At 42.6% G+C, this 21,991-nt stretch overlaps 1 protein-coding gene across 23 annotated transcripts in view; it reads left to right on the forward strand.

Annotated features, from left to right (window-relative positions):
* The window catches only part of CDK12 (cyclin dependent kinase 12), a 73,557-nt gene that overhangs the window by 37,810 nt on the left and 13,756 nt on the right, over positions 1-21,991 (forward strand). For 8 of the 23 annotated variants that reach the window (XM_034641424.1, XM_034641420.1, XM_034641419.1 and 5 more), the window contains exons 13-15: positions 978-1,430; positions 5,302-5,719; positions 17,177-17,257. In XM_034641424.1, the coding sequence (XP_034497315.1) occupies positions 978-1,430; positions 5,302-5,719; positions 17,177-17,257 (952 nt within the window). Of the gene's footprint in view, positions 1-977; positions 1,431-5,301; positions 9,189-17,176; positions 17,286-17,766; positions 17,906-21,991 lie in introns of those variants that run through there. The other 15 variants (XM_034641428.1, XM_034641427.1, XM_019797056.2 and 12 more) reach the window with 11 other exon arrangements.

A 21,991-nucleotide genomic window follows, 5' to 3' on the forward strand; every position in this document is an offset into this window, starting at 1 on the left:
TAGATTATTTTCCTTTCCAGAAAGTGGGAATACTGTATCTCAAGTAGATGTACAGGATAAATCAATAAATTAGGCCACATTTAAGGTTCCTTTACCCATGGTTCTCTAACATGTAATTTAGAGCCCTGTTTATGTTAGGTTTGTTAAGACCTTCTTTGAATATAATCATTTAAATCACAGTTGCTATTAAATGTAGTTAGTTCTGTAGAAGGTTATTTGATCTAAATATATCCAAAACTGTGTAATAGTGAACTATTATAATAAAGTAGTTTTGTGGTACCATCAGTTTTTCTTTTTTTTCTTTTTTTTTTTTTTTAAGATTTTATTTATTTATTCGACAGAGATAGAGACAGCCAGTGAGAGAGGGAACACAAGCGGGGGAGTGGGAGAGGAAGAAGCAGGCTCATAGCGGAAGAGCCTGATGTGGGGTTCGATCCCATCACGCCGGGATCACGCCCTGAGCCAAAGGCAGACGCTTAACTGCTGTGCCACCCAGGCGCCCTCCATCAGTTTTTCTGAACTATAGGTATTCTTTCCGTGGCTCACTTTCCCTTCCCTATCCACCTACAAGAGTGGTTTTTAACACTTGGCTGCACATTTGAATCATCTGGAAAGCTTGAAAAGTAAACACTCCTGAACAATTGCCAGATCTCTGGGGATGGAAACTGAGGCATTTGAATTTTACAATCTCTCCTAGTAATTCTGATGTACAATAAGGGTTGTAAGTCACTGATCTTGTAGAATATAGGTAAAATGAAATCACTTTTACTCACAGTGCAGAGATGTTTTAGCTTGTTCCTATATTTTTAAGTGAAAATATAAAGAATAACAAATTGTCATGACAGTTTGAGGCATGAAAAACAAGATATTCAAAATGAAACTTCACACATTGAATATTGTAAGTTGCTATTGCCAGTTGAAGAAGGCAAAGGTCCTTAACCTGCCTCATCCTCTTATATTGGCTCCACTGTCCACAGGCCTCGGTGACATCACACAGCAGTTGAATCAAAGTGAATTGGCAGTGTTACTGAATCTGCTGCAGAGCCAAACTGACCTGAGTATCCCTCAAATGGCTCAGCTGCTTAACATCCACTCCAACCCAGAGATGCAGCAGCAGCTGGAGGCCCTGAACCAATCCATCAGTGCCCTAACTGAAGCCACTTCCCAGCAGCAGGACTCAGAGCACATGGCCCCAGAGGAGTCTTTGAAGGAGGCACCTCCTGCCCTAGTGGTCCAGCCTTCAGCAGAACAGACAACCTCTGAAGCTTCAAGCACACCAGCTGACATGCAGAATATGTTGGCAGTTCTTTTGAGTCAGCTGATGAAAACCCAGGAGCCAGCAGGCAGCCTGGAGGAAAACAACAGTGACAAGAACAGTGGGCCACAGGGGCCCCGAAGAACTCCCACAATGCCACAGGAGGAGGCAGCAGGTAAACAGACCGGTCATGAATCTCATTGAGCTCAGGTGCTGTTGATCCTCTTAAATCTCTTTAACATTTTCTTTTTCACATCAGTGGCCTCAGTTTCAGTTTTCTGTAACCTAGTCTACAGGAGAACATAGCACCCAGTGATGTATTTCTTGCCCGACTTCTATTTAAGTCTGAGAGCTTCTCAAAGCACCTCTCATATACTGATTGTTTTTCCATTTCCTAGGAGGTAGGTAAGTAAAGCCTCTGTATTCTAACCCAAGGAAACCACAACCATAGCTAATGATACATCTTGAACCACTGTGTGAATGGTGGCCAACTAGTATAGCACTTAAAATTTTGCCTTCCAAATAAACCATCATCAGATTGTATAGTTTTACTCTAGTGTAGTAAATACTGATACCAGTCTTACCTGAAAGATACAGTCAAGAAAACTCTAATAAAATGCCATTGTTAATTTCCTGAGGAGTAATTTGGAGGTATTTCTAAGTAGATAACTAACACCATACATTTCCTTTCCCCCAAAATTATAGTGTATAGAAATGCTTTTTAAAAATCTGTGTTCCTAAGAGACAATTGAATGGACCTCAAATTAGGAAGTGAGCATTACATTACATAAAGAAAAAAAATCTGAGAAAAGGAAATAATGTTATACCTTGATCTGGCATGACCACAGCACACAATTTTATTAGAGGAAAGAAAGTTTAAATTTTCTAATTCTGATTCACAGTCTATTTGCAAAATGCTTACTTACCTGAAAGTGTTTTCAACTCGTTGGAAATTTTCGCTGTTCATGAAGACCCCATGAATTGGGGAATGAGAAGAGGCACAAGGGCTGAGGAGGTACACTAACCTTCAACTTTAGGTTGTCCTATATTCATATTTCATATGGGATGGTGCAGAAAGTATATGCCTTTTTTCCACTGGTATACGAATATATAAGCTATTTTTCACATGTAAAGCTTTTTAAAACTGGAAGATAACATAAATAAAATTAACCCCTTTACTTTACAGATAGGTAAACTGAAATCCAGGAGTTTAAATAATCCTGCCTATGGTCCCACTGCTGGAACCATATTATTGGCAGAGGCAGAATTAGGACTGGTATACTTCTCTTAATATGTTTCTTTTTAATGTGTTTTTTAATTCACTTTGTTACCCTGTCATACTGCTTTTAAGAGACTCTAGAACACGGAATAACAGAAAGCTAATCTAGAATTAAAGCAGGCCTTTTTGCCTCCTCTCTTATACCTTCCTTCTCCTTCCCACCCCAGCAGAAAAGTTCAACTATAATCAAAATACGTGGGAGAAGTTGTTCAAATTAAATAATATAGTGATTGAAAGAAATTCACCCAGTAATTGAGCTAACAAGCTATCAGCCAAATGGTCAGATTGAACTAAAATTAAGGCCTGGCCTATGGCTAGAAATTGTTGTATTTACTTTTCAGAGGAGAGTAAAAATACCGCTCCTCATTGTTAGTCACCCCTGGATTATCCAGTTCTCCCTGTCTCTCCTGTTTCTGTTTCTTCCCTGCTGCCTCTCTTTTGGCCATTTTACTGTTCATTAGCACTTCCACCAGAGGGCAGACTGAATAAGCCAGAGAAGGTGAAAATCTGTTACTTTGGCTATGTTTAGCTACTCTACTTGTGTGGGGAAAGGGTTATGATTGAATCTAATGAGTCAATTGAAATATTTAAGTTATTTGTACATTTCATTAATACCTCCCTCCATTAGTACAGACTATTAAGAATTGGCAATATTGTTAACACTTAATCTTATATAATAGTATGACTTTTAAAATGTAATCTTTATTTTTAACTCCTTTAAGACGTTTTATTTAATAGTTCTTTACAGTCTGTCTGCTTTATTACGTTGAGGTAGTTTTCATCCTCATACATGTGAATTTGAACTCAAGAATTAGTTCTATTGAAACACTATTGGACTATTCACATAAAAGGCAGAGTTTAAGTATGAAAAGTAGTATAGCTGGAAGAATAAGTTTAGCTTTGCTCACTTTTGCAGTTAGGCATTTTTAAAGTTGTTTGCCATTGGTATTAAAAAAAAAAACAACAAACCTGGTGTTTTGTTTTATGTATAGTCCAAAAACACTTTTAAATATAACTGGTACTGAAATATTCTTATGTAGTAAGATATATAGTATTGGCAGCAAAAACTGAAATCTACAGATGTTTGTAGTCCAGTTAGCTCTCCTTTTTCAGTGTCTCCTTTTCAATTGTGAGTTTTCTATAGCTAATTTTTTTTCCTTAAATTCATTTTTACCTACCACCTAGTCAACCAGCCAATCTGTCAACAAGCAACTTGGGTGGGTACTGTATACAGGGTGACCAACTCATCTCTGTACTGTCCTGGTTTTAAAACTGAAAGTCAGCAACCTGAGAACCTGCTCAGTCCCAAGCAACTTGGGACTGGTGGCCACCCTACTTGTGTGTTACATAGAGCACCTGAACTTATCCTTCCAGGGCACAACATTACAATATTGTGTTTTCAGAGTACTTTCACCTGCATGCTAAGTGAATACATACTTTACTGATTGTCTTTGCAAAATATAATTGTGGTAAATATGCTACCAAAATACTTTATAACTAAAAACTATTTTTGGCTTGTCTGAGTAATGACTTTTATATCACTTAGCTCAGATAATAAAGCATTGACTATATGGACATTTAAAAATATGGTTCCATAGGGAACAGAAAAATCAGTCATTTGGAAGATATCCCAAAACATTAAACCTTTTCTTCAGCAGGGTGACTCCCAACTCTTTAAAAGCACTGTTCTGATTGTACTTGGTTTTGTATGTCCTCAAACTCACACCATTTTACATCTCTACTCTCGGGCCTTGGCATGGGTTACCAGACAATGATTGCCGTGCTTAGGCAAATTTAGCCAGCAGTGGGGTTGGGGGTGTGGGTGTGGGAATGTGTGGAGTGGTTCAAGAAAGACAAAGATCTTTGGAAAGAGAGAATATAGTATATAAGTTCAATACATTTCTAAATACTCAGTTCTTTCACCGTTTCCAAGATAAACAGATGTTTATCAACAGCCCATTCATTCTGCATGACATTACTATAGTGATTTTTTTCATAGCATGGAAAAAATGCAGGAGGTTGGGAAACAAAATAGAAAATTATGATAGATTAGTCTTTATAATTACTGTAACATAGAAAGCTGAATGACAAAATGGTGGTTACTATCCCTTTTTTCAGAATGTGATTATGGGGAGAGGGGACTAAAGTTTGGAGAAGCAAGTGTGTATTTATACATGACAGTACTGAAAGGTTTTTACTTTATTTCATCTCTCCTGTATATTCTTTAAGTTCTATTTCAGGTGTTAACCTTATATCATCAAATGTTCTGTAAAATGTGTTAGCTAAGTCCATGCAAGGTCTCCTATTGTACAGCAAGATTATGTGCTAGAAATGTGACCACAATATGTGTATTATTTCCTCTCATCTTCCTTCTTTCTACTTTATTTTCATTAATGTTTTGATCCAACAGCAAAAAGGGGCGGGGAGGCTGCCACCAGCCTACATATTAGAACAGTTCCTTAAGGAAGGAAATGGAGGAAATCTCAGACAAAAATCAGGACAATCATTTGAGAAACATACTATCTTTTTTACACCAGCTGTTAGATTCAGAATGCAACTGTTTTATTTTAATCACTTGATTTTATTTATAAATTGCAATTTCCTGATCCCAAGATTTTATTCTTTATATATATTTGGTTACTTGTATTGATATTTGTTTATGTTGGGCAGTTATGTATGTATGTGTGTATGTGTGTGTGTGTATGTTTGTGTTTATAATCACATGTGATTTTTAAGATGGTGTTTAAAAGAAGTAACCCTTCCACAGCATGTCCTCCTCACATTCTTCCACCAGAGAAGAGGCCCCCTGAGCCCCCCGGACCTCCACCGCCGCCACCTCCACCCCCTCTGATTGAAGGCGATCTTTCCAGCGCCCCCCAGGAGTTGAACCCAGCCGTGACAGCCGCCTTGCTGCAACTTTTATCCCAGCCTGAAGCAGAGCCTCCTGGCCACCTGCCACATGAGCACCAGGCCTTGAGACCAATGGAATACTCCACCCGACCCCATCCCAACAGGACTTACGGAAACACTGATGGGCCTGAAACAGGGTTCAGTGCCACTGACACTGATGAACGCAACTCTGGTCCAGCTTTGACAGAATCCTTGACCCAGACCCTGGTGAAGAACAGGACCTTCTCAGGCTCTGTGAGCCACCTTGGGGAGTCCAGCAGTTACCAGGGCACAGGGTCAGTGCAGTTCCCAGGGGACCAGGACCTCCGTTTTGCCAGGGTCCCCTTACCATTACACTCAGTGGTCGGGCAACCATTCCTGAAGGCTGAGGGAAGCAGCAACTCTGTGGTACATGCAGAGACCAAATTGCAGAACTATGGGGAGCTGGGGCCAGGAACCACTGGGGCCAGCAGTTCAGGAGCAGGCCTTAACTGGGGGGGCTCAGCTCAGTCTTCTGCTTATGGAAAACTCTATCGGGGGCCTACAAGAGTCCCGCCAAGAGGGGGAAGAGGGAGAGGAGTTCCTTACTAACCCAGAGACTTCAGTGTCCTGAAAGATTCCTTCCCTATTCATCCTTCCATCCAGTCCTCTGAAACATTAATGAAATCATTTGCCAGAGCGAGGTAATCATCTGCATTTGGCTACCGCAAAGCTGTCTGTTGTATTCCTTGCTCACTTGCTACTAGCAGGCGACTTATAAAATAATGATGTTGGCACCAGTTCCCCCTGGATGGGCTACAGCCAGAACAATTACTTCAACTCTACCTAGTAGATATAAGTAGAGAATGTGGAGAGGGTCATTAAATTGAAAAGTAAATATTGTTGTAGTTCATTTGCCTGCACTTCTTGAGCAGAAGAAAAGGAGAATAGTTTCAATTTTGAGATGGCTCAGGAGAGGCTCTCTTTAGGTTTTTAAAATTTGGGGATTTTTTTTTATGATTTCTTTCTTTTGAATTTTTTGTTTTGTTTTGTTTCGTTTTGATTTCCTTTAACGATAATAGTGTTCACAAAATTTGAGCTACTCTTAGGCTTTTGCTATAAGGGAAACAGAGTGACTGGCTGATTTAAATAAATGTTTCCTTCCTCTCCACCATCTCACATTTTTGCTTTCAAGTGAACTCTTTTTTTCCCCATTGAGCATCTTGAACATACCTTTTTTCCAAATAAATTACTCATCCTTAAAGTTTGCTCTGCTTTGACAAAAGACATGCCCCTCTCCCTGCGCATGAAGCAGGTTGTAGAAAGAGGCACTCTTGGGCATGTAGGTAGATTTACCCCATCTCTTCCCTTTTTTACCCCTTCTTTATAATAGAGTTTCTCATTTTCTCTCTCTCTCTGTCTCTTTTTGAGGCATTTGTTTGGAAAAAATTAATCGTTGAGATGCCCAAGAACCTGGGATAATTCTTTACTTTTTTTGAAATAAAGGAAAGGAAATTCAACCTCCTATATTGTTCTCTGTAACTTTTCAATTCTAAAATGTTTTTGTTTTTTTAAAACCATGTTCTGATGGTGAAGTTGATTTATAAATGCAGACAGCCTAGGACATTGCTGTTGAGCTGGGGTTAGAGATGATGCCTCCATAACTAGAGGGCTAGTAAGAGCAGTTAGCATACTGTTTACACATATATTTTTATGTCAAAAAAACCTTTGAAACAGAGCATTGTAGTGTTGTCAAAGAGAAAAGAAATACATCCTGAAAATACATGGAAATGTAACTTAGTTTTTAGGGTGCATATTTTTCTGAAGATCTATCAATATCTGAGACCTTTTTTAAAAAATAATTTTAAAAGACCATGAGAAAGAACAGTATTGAAATATACACATCTCAGCATGTATATCCTGCCAGTTCTTTTAGGGAGTTTCCTCTAGAGAGTTTGTTTTTGGTAAAAGGGGTTAAATAATGACTTCATGGCAAGAATTTTGCCTTATTATAAACAGGAAATGGAAAAGGGAAGGGCTTTCAGGGTGGGATAACTTGGGAGGCTTCTCATTCTGGTTTCCATTTCTATGTGAATACCAGCATATAATGTGTTTTAAAAACATACACATTCATATAAATTATCTTCACAGACTTAGACCTTTGTGAAACGTAGATTAGGACCCTTTTACAAAGAAAAGGCAAATATGCTTCAGCATCTTGGAGAATAGTTTTCAGAACTCAAGTGAAGTTTTGTGTTTCAATGCCAAGTTCTTATATTAAAAAATAAAAACTACTTGTAAGAGAAAGGTGCACTAATAAAAAAAAAAAAAACTTTAAAGAAATGAAAGAAGAACCCTCTTCAGATACTTACATGAAGACTATTTTCCCCTGTTTACTGAAATAGGTAGATATCCGGTGTGTGTATTTCTTTTATTATTCTCTGGGTTTTGGTCTGGCCTTGCCCTCATGGGCAAACATTGATTAGAGGAAGAACCTTCTAGCCATTTTGGCATTGATGGCTTTTTATACCAGTGTGTCCAATTAGATTTACTAGGCTCACTGACATGCTATTGGAAAATTCCATTAAAGTTCATCTGAACCTTTTGTCTGTTGACTTCTTAGTCCTCAGACATGGGACTTTGTAGTTTAGAATATTTGCATTTGAGGCATTGGGCCCCACTCCCATTTTTGATTAAAGAACTTAAGCCTGAGATACTTTCAAAAGTATCTTACTCAGTCAAAATAATTGGTCTCCCATCAAATATGAATAAAATTCTCTCTATATTTTCATTACATTTTGGTTATCAGCAGTCATCAATAATGTTTTTCCTTCTCCCCCCCCACCCCTTATTTTTAATTATGCCAAATATTCTAAATAATATACTTAAGTCTCCATTCTCCCATCCCTACTAATAGGGAAGGGGGTGAGTGTATGTATGGTGTGTGTATGTGTGTTTGATCCCATCTCACCCCCTACCCCATTTGGGGAGTCTAGCCTTTACAATGAAAAAAGTTTGGTAATTTTGACTATTTCTAAAAGCAGAGGGGAAAAAAAACCTCAAATATCCTGGAATCTATGTGGAGGAAGAAAAGGTATTTGTTAATTTTTCAGCTATGTTATCTATAAATGTGATAGAAGTAAAGTTTTGGCAGAATTTCAACTTGACTGTTAGAAAATTACAAACCCAATTATATTCAAAAGTGGTTTTGTTTTGTTTTAATTATTGTACCATGGGAGATAAATCCATTACATGCATTATTTTGAACAGATGAGAAATCTGATTCTGTTCGTGGATGAGAGGCAAAACTGGTTTGACCATGATCATTTTTGTGGTTTTGAAAACAATTTTGTTTGACCCAGTTTCCTTAGTTTTTTCTTCAGCTGTCCATAGGAATGATAAAATGACATCAGATCTATACTTTTCAAAGCAGGGCAGTAGCACATATTTGTAAGTAGGACTTTTTTGTTAGCTTATGCCATAGACATCACCCAGCCACTGTGCGTGTGTGTGCGTGTGTGTGTGTAATATGCATATATAGTTACAGTACTAAAATGGTTACCAGCAGGTTTTGAGAGAGAATGCTGCACCAGAAAAGTGTCAGTTGCCACCTCATTCTCCCTGATTTAGGTTCCTGACACTGTATTCATTCTCTCTCTTGTTTTTGCCCCACATCGGGTATACCTTGTCTATGTACAGATATTTTGTAATATATTAAATTTTTTTCTTTCAGTTTATAAAAATGGAAAGTGGAGATTGGAAAATTAAATATTTCCTGTTACTATACCACTTTTGCTCCATTGCATTTACTTCTTAACCTGTAGCCTCTGAGCAGATCTAATTGCATGAAAAGGGTTTTTTCCTCCACTTTATCTTAGGAGTTCCTTGTCTCAGAATCTCTGTAGTCTCATAAAATATCCAAAAAAAAAAAAAAGTTCTCAGGGTTTGAAGAGGTGCTTCAGAACACTAGACTAGGAACTAGAGAAGAAAAAAGGTGGGGAAACCATAAGGTGATTTTTTTTTTTTAAGTAGTAATAGTTATACAAATGATGGTGCCAGGCCATCAAAAGAGTTGAGCCTCATGTACCCCAACTCCTCCTGAAAGGAGAGGTAAGTGGGTTTGAGCTCTACTTGTCAATGGAAGTTGCTAAGAGGCTGTTTAGACCAAAGAATAGTCTCTTAAATATAACCACCCGCCACAGTTCTTATGTTACCATGAGTAAAGTAGGCATGGAGATTAGTGTTCCTAGCTCTGTTGAGATTTCCTGATGTGTTGCCAATCCAGGAAATGAGTAAAGTTGTTTATAAGGGTAAAATTCCTATTACCTTCAAAATCTTTCCTATCTCCTCCTGAGGAGAGAATTGTTTTCCCTTCTCTTTCATGGCTTAGGACACTGAGAACTAAAATTTCCCTCGTGTATGCTGCAGTCCTGCTAGTTATGACATAAGTAGGCAGGCAGACAGCAGATAAAACCCATTAGAAGACAGAAAGGAAGAGGGGAGATTAGGTTATCAGGAAGTAGTTGGTGGGGTGAGCAATCATAGAAGGTTAAAGGGTACACCAGAACAAGGAAATTAGGAAGATGAATTCAAATACTGGTGATGAGGGTTGCCAGCCTGTTTTTGAGTCCCCAAAGTTTATGATGTCCCCTTGCCTGTGGGCTGTCATGTCTTTACACAGAAGGAGAATGGAGAGCTCAAGATTGTTGCAATTCCTGGAATCCTGTGTTCCTGGTTAGCCTCCAGAGAAAAGGAATTTGTTTTTGGTCTTTATATATTGCAGATTCATGACTAGGAGTGTGAACCTCAACCTACTAGAGAGTATTGTTTCCACTTCATAGCAGTGGCAGTCTTTTTAATTCTGAGGCTAAAGGCTGAGGACCTAACATGGACTTTTTTCCTCTATCATAGCCACGGCTATTTCTAATTAGAAGCCATGCTGTTTCGGTATCTACATTTCTTAAGCCCTGTCTTTTCCCAGACAGCTATCCTTAACTGTATGGTAAAGTTAATGCCTCAAGGAAGTTAATAGTTAATGTTCTTCGTGCTGGAATTTCCTTTGTTATTAAAGATTGCCCCGTAGTTTGACTGTGTTTCAGGTATGGAGTTACTTCTGTGTTCACAACTTAGTCATCTTGAAGGGCTAGGTGGTATGGAAGTGGGAAGTTCTTCAAGTGAGTAAATACTCAACCATTCCAAGGGAGAGGTGGAACTGCTAAATCTGTCAGTTGTCCTGAGAGGCAAGGTGAGCATTTCTGGACACGGTTAATTTTACTGTCCAGGTGTGGCACTTCTCTTCTATAGGAATACTTTTAATGTTCCTGTAACCTTAAGAATACTCTCAAGAGAACATTTACTCCAAGCTAGGGTCGAAAGACTTTGGGGGAAGTATGACACCTGGAGGAATTGCTGGTGGTACTCTACCACTCCTCCCCATATGCAGCCATCTCTCCATCTCTGTCCACCCACTTTTCATTTCCTGTTTTTCACTCACTGCCCACCTTGCATGCATTAGGCCTGCCAGAGGTATTGATTGCTTAATCCTATCCTGCAGGGTATTTAGAGTTACTGCTGCTTCATAGTTTTGAAGGGTAATGAGAGGCAACTCAGAAGACAAATGACTATTCCAGATCCTCAACTTACTGGGTAAGAGGTGAGGGAGGAAGCGAAATAACCATGCTTTCTTACTGCTAAGGAGATTGTAATTTATGTTTTGTGGGGTACAAGAGATTCCTTTACTGGTCTAGGAAGGGCCAGGAGTCTCAATACTTCACTTCATCCTCTTCCCTCATGTCCAGAGACGTGCTTTTGGTGATGACATTTCTGAGCTCAATTGCAGATGGTGTCTGTGGGAAGTAAAGTTTGATGAGTGAAAAGAGGGTCCTGCTATCCATGAGAAAGCAGATGAGGATTGCTTCGATGCCCTGGTGATTAATCACTAAAGTGCCAAAACGCTTTGGCAACTGGATTGCTCTCATACCTATCTCAAAAATTAGTAGTCCAAGGCTGAGAGAAAGGGGCTGATATGAAGTTTGTTTTTAATACTCTCTAGATGGGTGGTTGTTAGTGAAACGTACTCAGTATGTAGCCCATAGCCACAGCATACTTCTCTGGAGTAAGAGAATATAGCCATAAAGCGAGTTCACTTAGTCATAGGCTTCCTAGAACATGGAAATAGGTGGATTTTTAGATGTTTTGCTCTGGCGTGGTTGTAAACAACAGATAATGTTGATCGTTCCAAAGAAATGAAGGGCATTTTATCCAAGCCAAACTATCTCTTAAGGGAGGCAGCATGGAGAAACCCTACAAAGGCTATACAATGTAGCAGTCATTGCTAAGTGAAAAACAAAGCCTGGGTCTTGGATGTTTTTTTTCTTTACCTTAAGGAGCCTATTCTGTTGGCTGTCTCAGGGAGAGGATCCTTTTACCTCCTGTGTCTCAGAACTATAACAATACCTATCTTGTTGATGAGGTGAGGATCAGCTTATAGACAGACAACCCTCCCCACCAAGGCTAATGCAATTTTGAATGCTTTTGGCCCTGGAGAAAAGAGGCTGAATTCAAAGACTTAGAGAAAGCTTAGGAGCTGATCCCTTTTATAAATTCAGGAACTTCTGAGTTTGGCCTTGTTACCCAGTTTTTGCATTTTATGTTAGGGAACCAAAGGTCTCATACAATATAAAGCAATATGAGGAGAGGTAAATAAGGGAAAGAAGGAGAACTCTAGAGCAGTCTGTTAGCTGGGCTACAGAAAGACATTTAGGGTGTAATTGCTTTTAAAGAAGAGATAGAGATATGGGGTAGAATGAAAAATTATGGCTGGGCTAGTGAAAAAGGATAATTGCCTTAAAGGTTCACAATTCATTTTGGGGGGCCCCATTAAAGCACCACCTTGAGTAAAGAGTTCCCCTTGATTACGGTAGTGTTACCTTTATGGTTGGAGGATGGGCCTAGAACCCTTAGGTTGGGAGATGCTTTGAAGATGTTTTCACTTAGGGAAACTTGATTATATTAGGCAACTAACATATAGGAAAATTTTACTTCCTACTGCTATCTACATAGTTCAAGAGAATAATTCAGAAATAAGGGATGATATGGATGCATCATTTAAAAAAGTTATTTGTATTTTTGGAGTTTTAAAACTCCTGAAGGTGGTTTTGTGTATTTTAGGCCAACCTGGAAACTAGTGTTATTCCTCTCTCCTTTGTTTTTAGATCCAAGTGAAGGCAGTGCATAGAAGAGTAAACAAACCAGAATATGTGAATTAGAGTCACAGACTGCTAGAACTACAAAAGGACATTAGTTTGTCTAGTTCAATGCTGTCTTCAGCCAGTGAACAAATAGGCCCAGAAAGGTTGAGAACCTGTGGTTTGGGGAAGAAGGAGGGAGAGAATAGGAACTAATGTTGTCGGGAACCTACTATGTGTCAGGCACTGTGCTAAATGCTTTGCTTTTATTATCTTGATTGTCAAACACCTTGAGGCTAAAGGATGGAAGGAGTAAAAGGCAAATCCCTCTTACTATCCTGAGCAATAAGTAGATGATAAAGGAGAGTGGCAGATCACTTTTTCTTGTCTAACCACATAGGGCTAAACTATAGGAAGTGAAGAGTTAGCATTTGAGAGTGAGGTTAATTTAAGGAAGTACTTGCTAAATAGTTGAGACTCATGAATAATTTGTCTATTCCTGGGGACCTTCCAAAAATGTGATGGTCAGAGGTGGACTAGAGGCAGAGCTGGTAGATCCTAAGGGGTCTTCAAAGAAAATAGTGTTTATATCCTGAGAATCAAGGAGATAAACAAATGCCTTTGGTTACTGTGCTTGTTTTGGGGTTTTTGTTTTGTAACACACTTTGAAGTCATGAAACAGTTTATAATTTTGGAAAGACTCAGTGCAAGTTCAATGTTGATAGGAGCAGGTGGCAGCCTGAACATTGTTATTGAGAATAAGATTTTATTCCTCGTAGTTGTTTGATATGATATCCCAAGTATTATACCATGAGGGCTGCTTCAGTGGGGAGCAGTAATATCATTAGCTGAGTCGTGTCCTGAGTACAGGACAACTTCTGGGGAAGATTGAGGATCTCACTTTTTAAAGAAGCTTCTGGATCTAGTGAGATGAGCCTTATACTTGGGTGAGAAGTAGGAATAAGTATAAGTCAGCACATTAATGCAGGCTATAAAATAAACTAGGAACCTAGTACAGAAGTAGCCATAGCCAAAAAATAATTCGAAAAGTTAAGAGTTAACCAGAAAAGATTCTTTGAAGCTGATGAAGATAGGGGAACAGAAGAGGTGTTCAGACGAAGAAAACCTACAAAAGAAGGTTTATGTGTGTTTTGTGCAGAAGGCTGTGAATGGGCTAGTTGGGGTGGTAAAGGAGAGGAATATTAAGAAATAAAGTCGAAGGAGCAGTCCTGTAGGCCTGAATGAGGAGTTCAAGTTTGATTTGGGAAGCATTAACAGGAAGCAGAGCATGGTGGGATGAATATGATGTTGAGGACTTTCACAGCTATCCTGGGTCAAGGAAGCAGGAAAGCTTGCTAGGATATTTTTGTTCTTGTCCAGATGTGAGGCCCTGAGGGCCTGCACTAGAGTGGGACAAAGAGAATGAGAAGGAAGGAAGGAGGTCCATAGGAATTAGCAAGGCTTGATGTTAGTTCAAATGTGAGAGGAGAGATGACCCCAGGACATTGATCCTGTTGATGGTGATGAGAGCTTGGAAAGAGCTGCTTTGTTTTTAAGAAGTAGGAAGTGTTTACTTCATTAACCAATTGATGGGATGTGTCTTTGTTCAGTATTGCAGGGTCTAGGCGAGGGCAGCCCCCCTAGGAAATAGTGAAGCATGTGCTGTGTGCCCAGATGATCATCTGCACTCTGCCCTTTGCAGGTGGGAGATCCAAGTGAAAGAGAGTTTATTGCTGGGGTGTTCCCACATACTTAAAGAATGCTAGCCCTCTCCAGATCTAGGAAAGAAAATCGTTTTTTGCCAGTTTCTTCCCCTTTAATGCTTTGAAAATGGGATATGACTAGCCTGTGGCAGCATGTGCCTGTGGATGCACAATTCTCTGGCTTGTTTCTTGGAAGGCCTTTTTCTGTCCCTCCCTGGGGGTCATTTGTATCTCTGGTTCCTGCTCCCAGAGCCATAAAGTGGGAGCCCCCATTTATTAATTGGGTTGGGATTGGGGAGGGGGTCCACGGGGGACTCTTTAGTGCAGCAGGCGGGGGTCTTCCTGAATGAGCCCATTAGCCAGCCCCAATGGCAGCTGAAACGGGGCGGCAGCCAAGTCCTCTCCGTTTCAAAAACCCTCCATCGCCTGCAGCAGATCAGAACAAGGCCTGCGGGAGCCCTTAGCTTCTGATTGCAGCTGTGAGGAAGGACAAAACAATTTATAGGAAGCCAAGTAGCTCCTGTCTCACTATCTCTTCTTTCTGACTTTGGGGAGAGACAAGACTGGGATGTGGTGCCCCCCCATCATAGCTTCCTACAAGGCAGGTATAGGCCTGAAGTAGGAGAGAACAGTAGTGAGTGTATTTGCGCTGATTGGACATTTATGTCAATGCTCTGGATGTGTTTACACATGTCCTTGCTTTCTCCATACACATACAGTTGTATTTGATACATGGTCCTCCCTAGGGCAAAGCCAAGTGTGTGCTCATATAGTCTCAGTTGTATGTTGGGGGCATGCTTATCACACTGTTTCCTGCCCCATACTTCTGCCTTGTGTCTTCTCTGCCTTATCAAGATTCAGGGTTAGAGTTAGATCACCTTCTTAACAGTCTCTTCATAATAGAAGGAGTTTGGCACCGAAAGGAAGGCCTCCTACTGGGACTTCCTCATTTGTCCCTTTGGTTAAGCCAGCATGAGAAAAGCTGGCATCTCTAGGGGAGCTTCTTTCTGCAGCGGCCCTGAGAGAAGGTGTGACAGGCAGGAATGCCTCACTTCCTGATAAAAGGAAGTGTCTCCTTCCTCATAGAATCATAGCCAGCCAGAGCTAGAAAGGGACCTTAGAGATCACCTACTTCACTCTTTAAGTGTACAGAGGGGGAAACAGCTTTGGGGAAGGGAAGTGCGTTGTCCACTGTCTCATAGTGAGTGAGTTGGTGGCAGCCAGCCAAAACTGGAATCCAAGAGGCCAGAATCTTACCCTACTTGAGTATAAGGTCCTCAACCTTCGGATTGCCAAACCCTGTGAGCACTGAACTTCCTCAGGAAAGGAAGGTAGGGCTGTGAGGTTTTGAGGGGGAAAGGTAGACTTGAAAAACATTAGTAGAAAAACTGAGAAAGTTTTATGTGTTTTTACTTCAAAGACTCATCTCTCCATGACCTGCAAATTGTACAAGTGTAACTTTTATGTGGTCAGGAGCTCTGGTTCATTGGGGAAGCAAGTGGCAGCCACTGCCAAAGATCTTGATGCTCCCAGAGTGACCCCCAAGTTCCAGGAGCACTTTGCCACCAGCTCTGGGGTTTGGGAAGCAGGAAAAAAACCCTCTGAGGCCCAGTGAGGAATTTACCCTGAATCTCAACTCAGGATCTTTTGCATTACAATACAGCTATAGAAAAGCAAAATCACAGGGAAGGGAGAAAGAAAACACGCCTCACCTCCTGGGATACTAAGGGGAGTCTGAATGAGAGAAGGGATTATAGAACTCTGAGTAAAATGAGATATTCTTTAAGATTACTGGGAAATGGAGTTGAAGCGGGGTTGGGGGGGACCCCTACTCCTCTCCCTTACTAAGTTTGAGTTGTCGGTTTTCTCCTTTGATGAGGCAGAAGGAAGGTGGTGTGGTGCTCCACAATGACCTCAGCCCTAAATAGAGTGCTCAGTGAACTCACATGCACAGCAGGTTCTGAAGTCATCTCACTCTGGTGCGGAGACTACCCATCTTTGGACCTCTCCGAGATGTATCTACAGTCCCTTCCAACGCTTATTTTCGAAGCATATGAGCCTGGGAGCCAATGATGTGCATAGAGGGAAGTGCTAAAGAGTCTCTAAGCTAGAATCAGAATCTTGGAGGGAGAAAGGGACCACCGGGCAGTTTAGAGATAGAGTTATATGAGTCTAGGTCCGAGGGCAGTGGGTCTGCAAAATGAACCTTGTGTGCTGGTGACAAAGAAGCAGGTCCTAGTGCATAATCTTTATATTTTCTCCATCACACCCCAATTGATAATATTGGGGGAATGTGAACTGGCCTCCGTGCAGATTCCTCCCTACTTAGGGAGTGTGTATGATATACCTTCTTGTCTAAATTGCATCAAGTCTGCTGTCCCTTCACAAACTTCCTTTCTGTCTCATGATTTGCTTGTTTGTTTTTTGCCTCCTAGCGTTTCTTGAAGAAGCTGTTTTAGACAAGGTGATGATGATATGATCTAAAAACTAGATGGACTCCTCTTGAGTCAACTTCTTGCATTAACTTTGCATTGACCTTGAACCTTCATCACCCTTTATAATTCTGAGTTTCACAGCTTTTAATTCTGTTGAATTCCTAATTTACCTCATAAGTATAGGAATCACTGTTTTTACTTTGACTGGGAGGTGGTTCCCAGGAGGTAGGAGTCTTAGAGCAGTTATAACTCTCTCTGGGAGCATACTTAAGGTTCATCTTAATCCTTCTGGGCTTTGTGAATTCAGTTTTGAGGGAATTGGAAGAGTGGTGACCATCGCCATCTCTGTTACCTACTAACGCCATACTCCCTGGGTGAAAGGCCAAATTTCTCTTTGGTGTCTAGTCCCTCGTCTCATGTCTAAAGTAACCTGTCATTTTCCTTTACAGGTGGCAGCAGCGGCAGGAAGGATGGTCCTCGAGGAATTTGGTGAAGTCCATCAGTCACCTGGCATCTGGAGCCCTGACAAGTTCAGTATTTCATAGACTCTAAAGCCAGGTAGGGACCTAAGGCCAATCAGAGGTTTCAGGCCTGCTTTTGTAAGGGATTCCCCACCCCCACCCCCACACACAACTAGTCTCAGGGAAGTTTCTTATTCCCAAAGATCTTCAGAAGAGTTTCCCTGGCTCTTTGTTTGTCCCTATTATGGTGTCCTACCTTCTCATTAACAGTTTCTCCCCCTGGTTAGAGTAAGTCACCCTCTTTATTAACATTGACAGTGGGTTTCATTCCTCTTCTTTCCTCTCGGCCCACTTTGCTAATGGATATCCCTCTTTGATGGGATAATGATGTTGATTACTCTTAGCCTCTCCTCTGCAACACTTGTCCCACTCACCCATCACCACCATCACACACACACACACACACACAGCCCTGCCTTCTTCCCCAAGAAGCTATTTTCTCTCCCTTTCTTTTGAGTGGGATTGGGCATGCTTTCTGTTCTTACTACCTCTCATCAACTTCTCTACCTCCTTTCCAGATTTAATGGGAGCTCCACCTGTTCAGACACTATATAAGACACGAGAAGTAGAGGCCTATAAGCCTGCTTCTCTCCATCCTCATTGCCCAGAACCAGGCAGGTCATGAGCTTCCAGTGCTCACCCCACCCTTGCTGCCAGGTAGGTGCCCCCTCTCTCTACCCATCAACCCCAAACAGGGTCATATTTCTCTCTGGAAGTATTTCTCTCTGTTGTTAAATATCTCCAATAAGGGGACTTCGCCTTAGTGACTCAGCTCTCTGCCTTGCAACTTCCAGTTTTAATCTTTAGCAGGACCTTGCTGATGTTAAATATCCACCCCTTTCCTATAGTTCAGAACGATTCCCCCCTTTTAGTGGGTGTGGGAATAAGGGACCAGTAAACATGATATTTTACCCTGGAGGGTAAGGGTCCAATGACCGGCAGCACTTCTCTTGGGGCTGGAAGTCTGAAGCCCCAGATATGCATTCTGCCCAGTGAGTGGCCTGGCATCCTTAGAGAATACCTGGATCTTTTGAGGGGAAGCTGTGTTTATTTGGTGTCTATTCCTAAGAACAAGGATCCCAGGCTCTGAGACTCTGTCTCTATTCATTCCCAGACCTCTCCGGGGAGTAAGAAAGAATTGCTGTACAGCAGAAACCCACCACCAGGGGCGCCTGGGGGGCTCAGTCAGTTAAGCTTCCACCTTCAGCTCAGGTCATGATCCCAGGGTCCTGGGATCGAGTCCCAAGTCCCACATCGGGCTCCTTGCTCAGTGGGGAGCCTGCTTCTCCCTCTGCCTGCCGCTCCCCCAGCTTCTGTGCTCCCTCTCTCTCTCTCTCTCCAACAAATAACTAAATAAAATCTTTAAAAAAAAAGAAAGAAAGAGGGGCTCCCGGGTAGGGTAGCACAGTCCTTAAGCGTCTGCCTTCAGCTCAGGGCGTGATCCCAGCGTTCTGGGATCGAGCCCCACATCAGGCTCTTCCGCTGGGAGCCTTGCTTCCCCCTCTCCCACTCCCCCTGCTTGTGTTCCCTCTCTCACTGGCTGTCTCTCTGTCAAATAAATAAATAAAATTAAAAAAAAAAAAAGGGCAGCACCAAGCCAAAAGTGGTTAAGAATGCCCCAGCTACAGGAGAGCTGGGGGAAAGGTTTTTTTTTAAAAAAATAATAATAATAAAATAAAATAAAAATAAAAATTAAAAAAAAGAAAGAAAGAAAAAGAAACCCACCACCAGGTGATAGTGTCTGGAGTTTGGGTGGCAGGTTTTGTCTGGCACCTGTAAAAAGTTGGCAGGGGTGCCAGGGCCTCTCCTGCCATTGGATGTGACATCAACTTACCTTTTGCTCTTAGGCCTCCTCTCTCAGCAGCTCCACTCTCACCCCTGCAGGCCAGACAGCACAAGCAGTAGCCCTAATAAGTGCCAGGTCTGGATAAGGTGATGCCTCCCTGGTTGACACATACCTTGAGTTGGAGTTAGGATACAATGGATGGAAGGATAGGAAAGCAGGAAATGTCCCTAGAAGTGGTCAAGCAGTAAGTATGCATGGCCACCTTGATGACTCAGAGATCATCAACATTTATAATTCTGGCCATCCAGATGTCAACCTGGATGTCTAATCCTTCAAAGCTGCTGAGCCACTTGGACAGCTGCAGTCTTGATTTCTGCCACACGAGGGTGCTGCTGACCAATTAAAACTCCTGCCCCCTAGCAGACAAGAGTTTGGGTGACAAGGGCACCCTTTCCTCAAGATAGGGATCAGAAACAATCTGAGAGAGCCTGAGAGCCAGGCCCCAAGAAGCCAGAAGAATAATTAGTACTTCTTGGTTTTCCTTAAAAATGGCCTGAGACCCTGAACAGTCTGCCCTAGTGGCCCGACATCTGAGTCTGAACTCAAGAAGCCCCCAGCTCTCCGCACCAAACATCTTGCATAGGTGCTTTTCTCCCTCAGGGTGTAGCAGGTTTCAGCTGTCCCCCTCAACGTTCTCCCTGCCACTTAAACAGTCACTTTCTAGTCCAGAGGGTAGGGGTACCTGTAGTTTTCAGAGGAAAAAAGTCTCACAATTGTTGTGAGAGAAGTATCTTTGTTAGTGAGAGAGTGTTGTGGAGAGGACTGAGAGTGGGAAAGTTCAGCCTTCTGTGCCCCCATCACCTCCCCCAGCACAGACCTGCAGAACTCAAGACAGTCCAGCAGACATTTGCAGCCTGAGTGGCTGGAGGTTACCCAAACAAAGGTGTCAGAAAGCTGGATGGGGAAGGGGTTGCTTTGGCCCTTGAGCTTTAAACTGACCCCATATGGTATAAGGGCTCTGCCAAGGATCCAAGTGGCCATGGGTCCCCTATGGGGGTGGGGTGCCCCACAATTGATCCTCAGTCTCCATGAAGCCCTTTCAGGCTGAACAGGCTAAGGGAGATGACAGAGGTTCTCCTCCTCCCCCCTACCCCCATGCCTGAGGGCCCCTCCCCAGGAGGACAGCTTGATTAAACAGTCGGTGCTGCTGGAATTACTGCACAGCTGGCGCTCCCCCCAGCACCCCGAGCAGAGCAGCAGCGCAGATTAAAATCTCCAATTAGCGTTAAAGTGAAGTGAGGAGGTACTGAGGCTGCCAAGGAGGCCAGGCGGGGGCCCTGGGTCGGCAGACACCCCCACAGGCGCCTGGATTCTGAGCACCACCCTCAGTCATCCCTTCTTTCCTAGCTCCTCTCCCAACAGCTCTCAGTGCCCATTAACTTTGCATTGCTTGAGGCCACAGGGCTTTCTGAGGGGCAGAGGGTGGAGCAGATGCCTTACCTGACAAAATGCTGGGGACACCATAAGTGTGAAGGAGAATGAGTGATCAGGGCTTGTCAGGGGAAACACCCTGCTCATGCTTGCCAGGCAGCCAGGTCGATGTGACTTCACACTGCTGCTTCTTTTTGCCTAGAGAAAGGGCAAACTGGATGGGTCCTCCGACCCCGACCCTCTTACCTATAAGGTGCTGGGTGTTGTGGTGCCCACACAAGCATCCATCCTTGGATATTTTATCCTGTCTGACCTATCTGCTCCCACCTGAATTATGGCTCTGTTCTTCCTCGCTCCCTCTGTTATTTTTCTCAGCTTTCCTGTGGGTAGGGGTAGGCACAGCCTAGCTTGGGAGCACCGCCATGCCCTGCCACCTGGGTCCCAGCTGGCTTCTCATTACCTTCTTTGCAGTTTGGGAAGAACAGGGATATGCCAAGAATGGAGGCCTCAGACTCTCCCAACCTCTGAACATCACACCCCATCCTAAGGGCCCTCTGCCATTTACACTTCTGCCCTTCACCCACCAAGCCCAGAAGGAGGGCAGCACAGCTAGCCACACCCTTTGACTTCCCTCTGCCCCTTTAAGGGAAATGGAGGTGGGTACCCAGCTGACTGAACCTACTCACACCTCCAGAAATTAGACACCAGGGCACAGTGCCACCCTCCCAGGCTGGCACATGCTACCCTGGCAGAGGTTCAAATAACACCCCCCCCTTCATCCTCCCACCCCTGTGTCTTCCTCTTCTCTCTCCCTCTTTCTTCCTCTCTCTCTCTCTCTTTTTTTTCTCAGCTCAAAGCACAGCTGAGCCTTAAAAGGAGGGGGGGGAGACCAAGCTGGGGCAGGGGGGTGGAGAGCTCCAATAGCACGTTTTCACCTGCCATTTAATTGGATGTATTTTTAATTAATGGGACCTCAGGGACCAACATGAGACAATCTGATCTCTGAATAGGGACAGGGGAGGGATTGGGTTAGGGAGGAGGATTGGGCCACTGGGTGCGGTTACTGGGAACCCAGGCCCATCAATCACTGGCCACTTTGTGCTCTGGCATGGGGAATAGTGAGGTGGAGGGGGAGGGGAGGTTCTGGGGAGAGTTGCCAGGATTTCCCCCCCACTGCCAGGACCTCCAAAAAAAGATAGAACTATACTAGTTGACTTGGGTCTGAGGCCCAAAATTGCAGCTAGGATATTAGGTAAGGCAATTTTTTTGCTTCTAGGATTTTGTCCAGTTGGGCTTGTCCCAGTGAGTGATGTAAAACTGAAAGGAAAGTGGGGACAGAATTTTGAGGTCCTTGAAGAGAGAGGGCAAGAGCTAGAACCAGAGACTCTGTGAAAGGAAAGAGGAGGGCAGCGTTTAAAGATATTTCTGAACGTTTAGACATAAGAAAAGTGCCCTGGAGGTTACATGCAAAGCATGTGAGGCCTGAAGCCTTTGGGGTGTGAATCAGACGTTTACTGCTGCAACGG

Source organism: Ailuropoda melanoleuca, chromosome 13, assembly GCF_002007445.2.
Source record: "Ailuropoda melanoleuca isolate Jingjing chromosome 13, ASM200744v2, whole genome shotgun sequence".
Taxonomy (NCBI): Eukaryota; Metazoa; Chordata; class Mammalia; order Carnivora; family Ursidae; genus Ailuropoda; species Ailuropoda melanoleuca.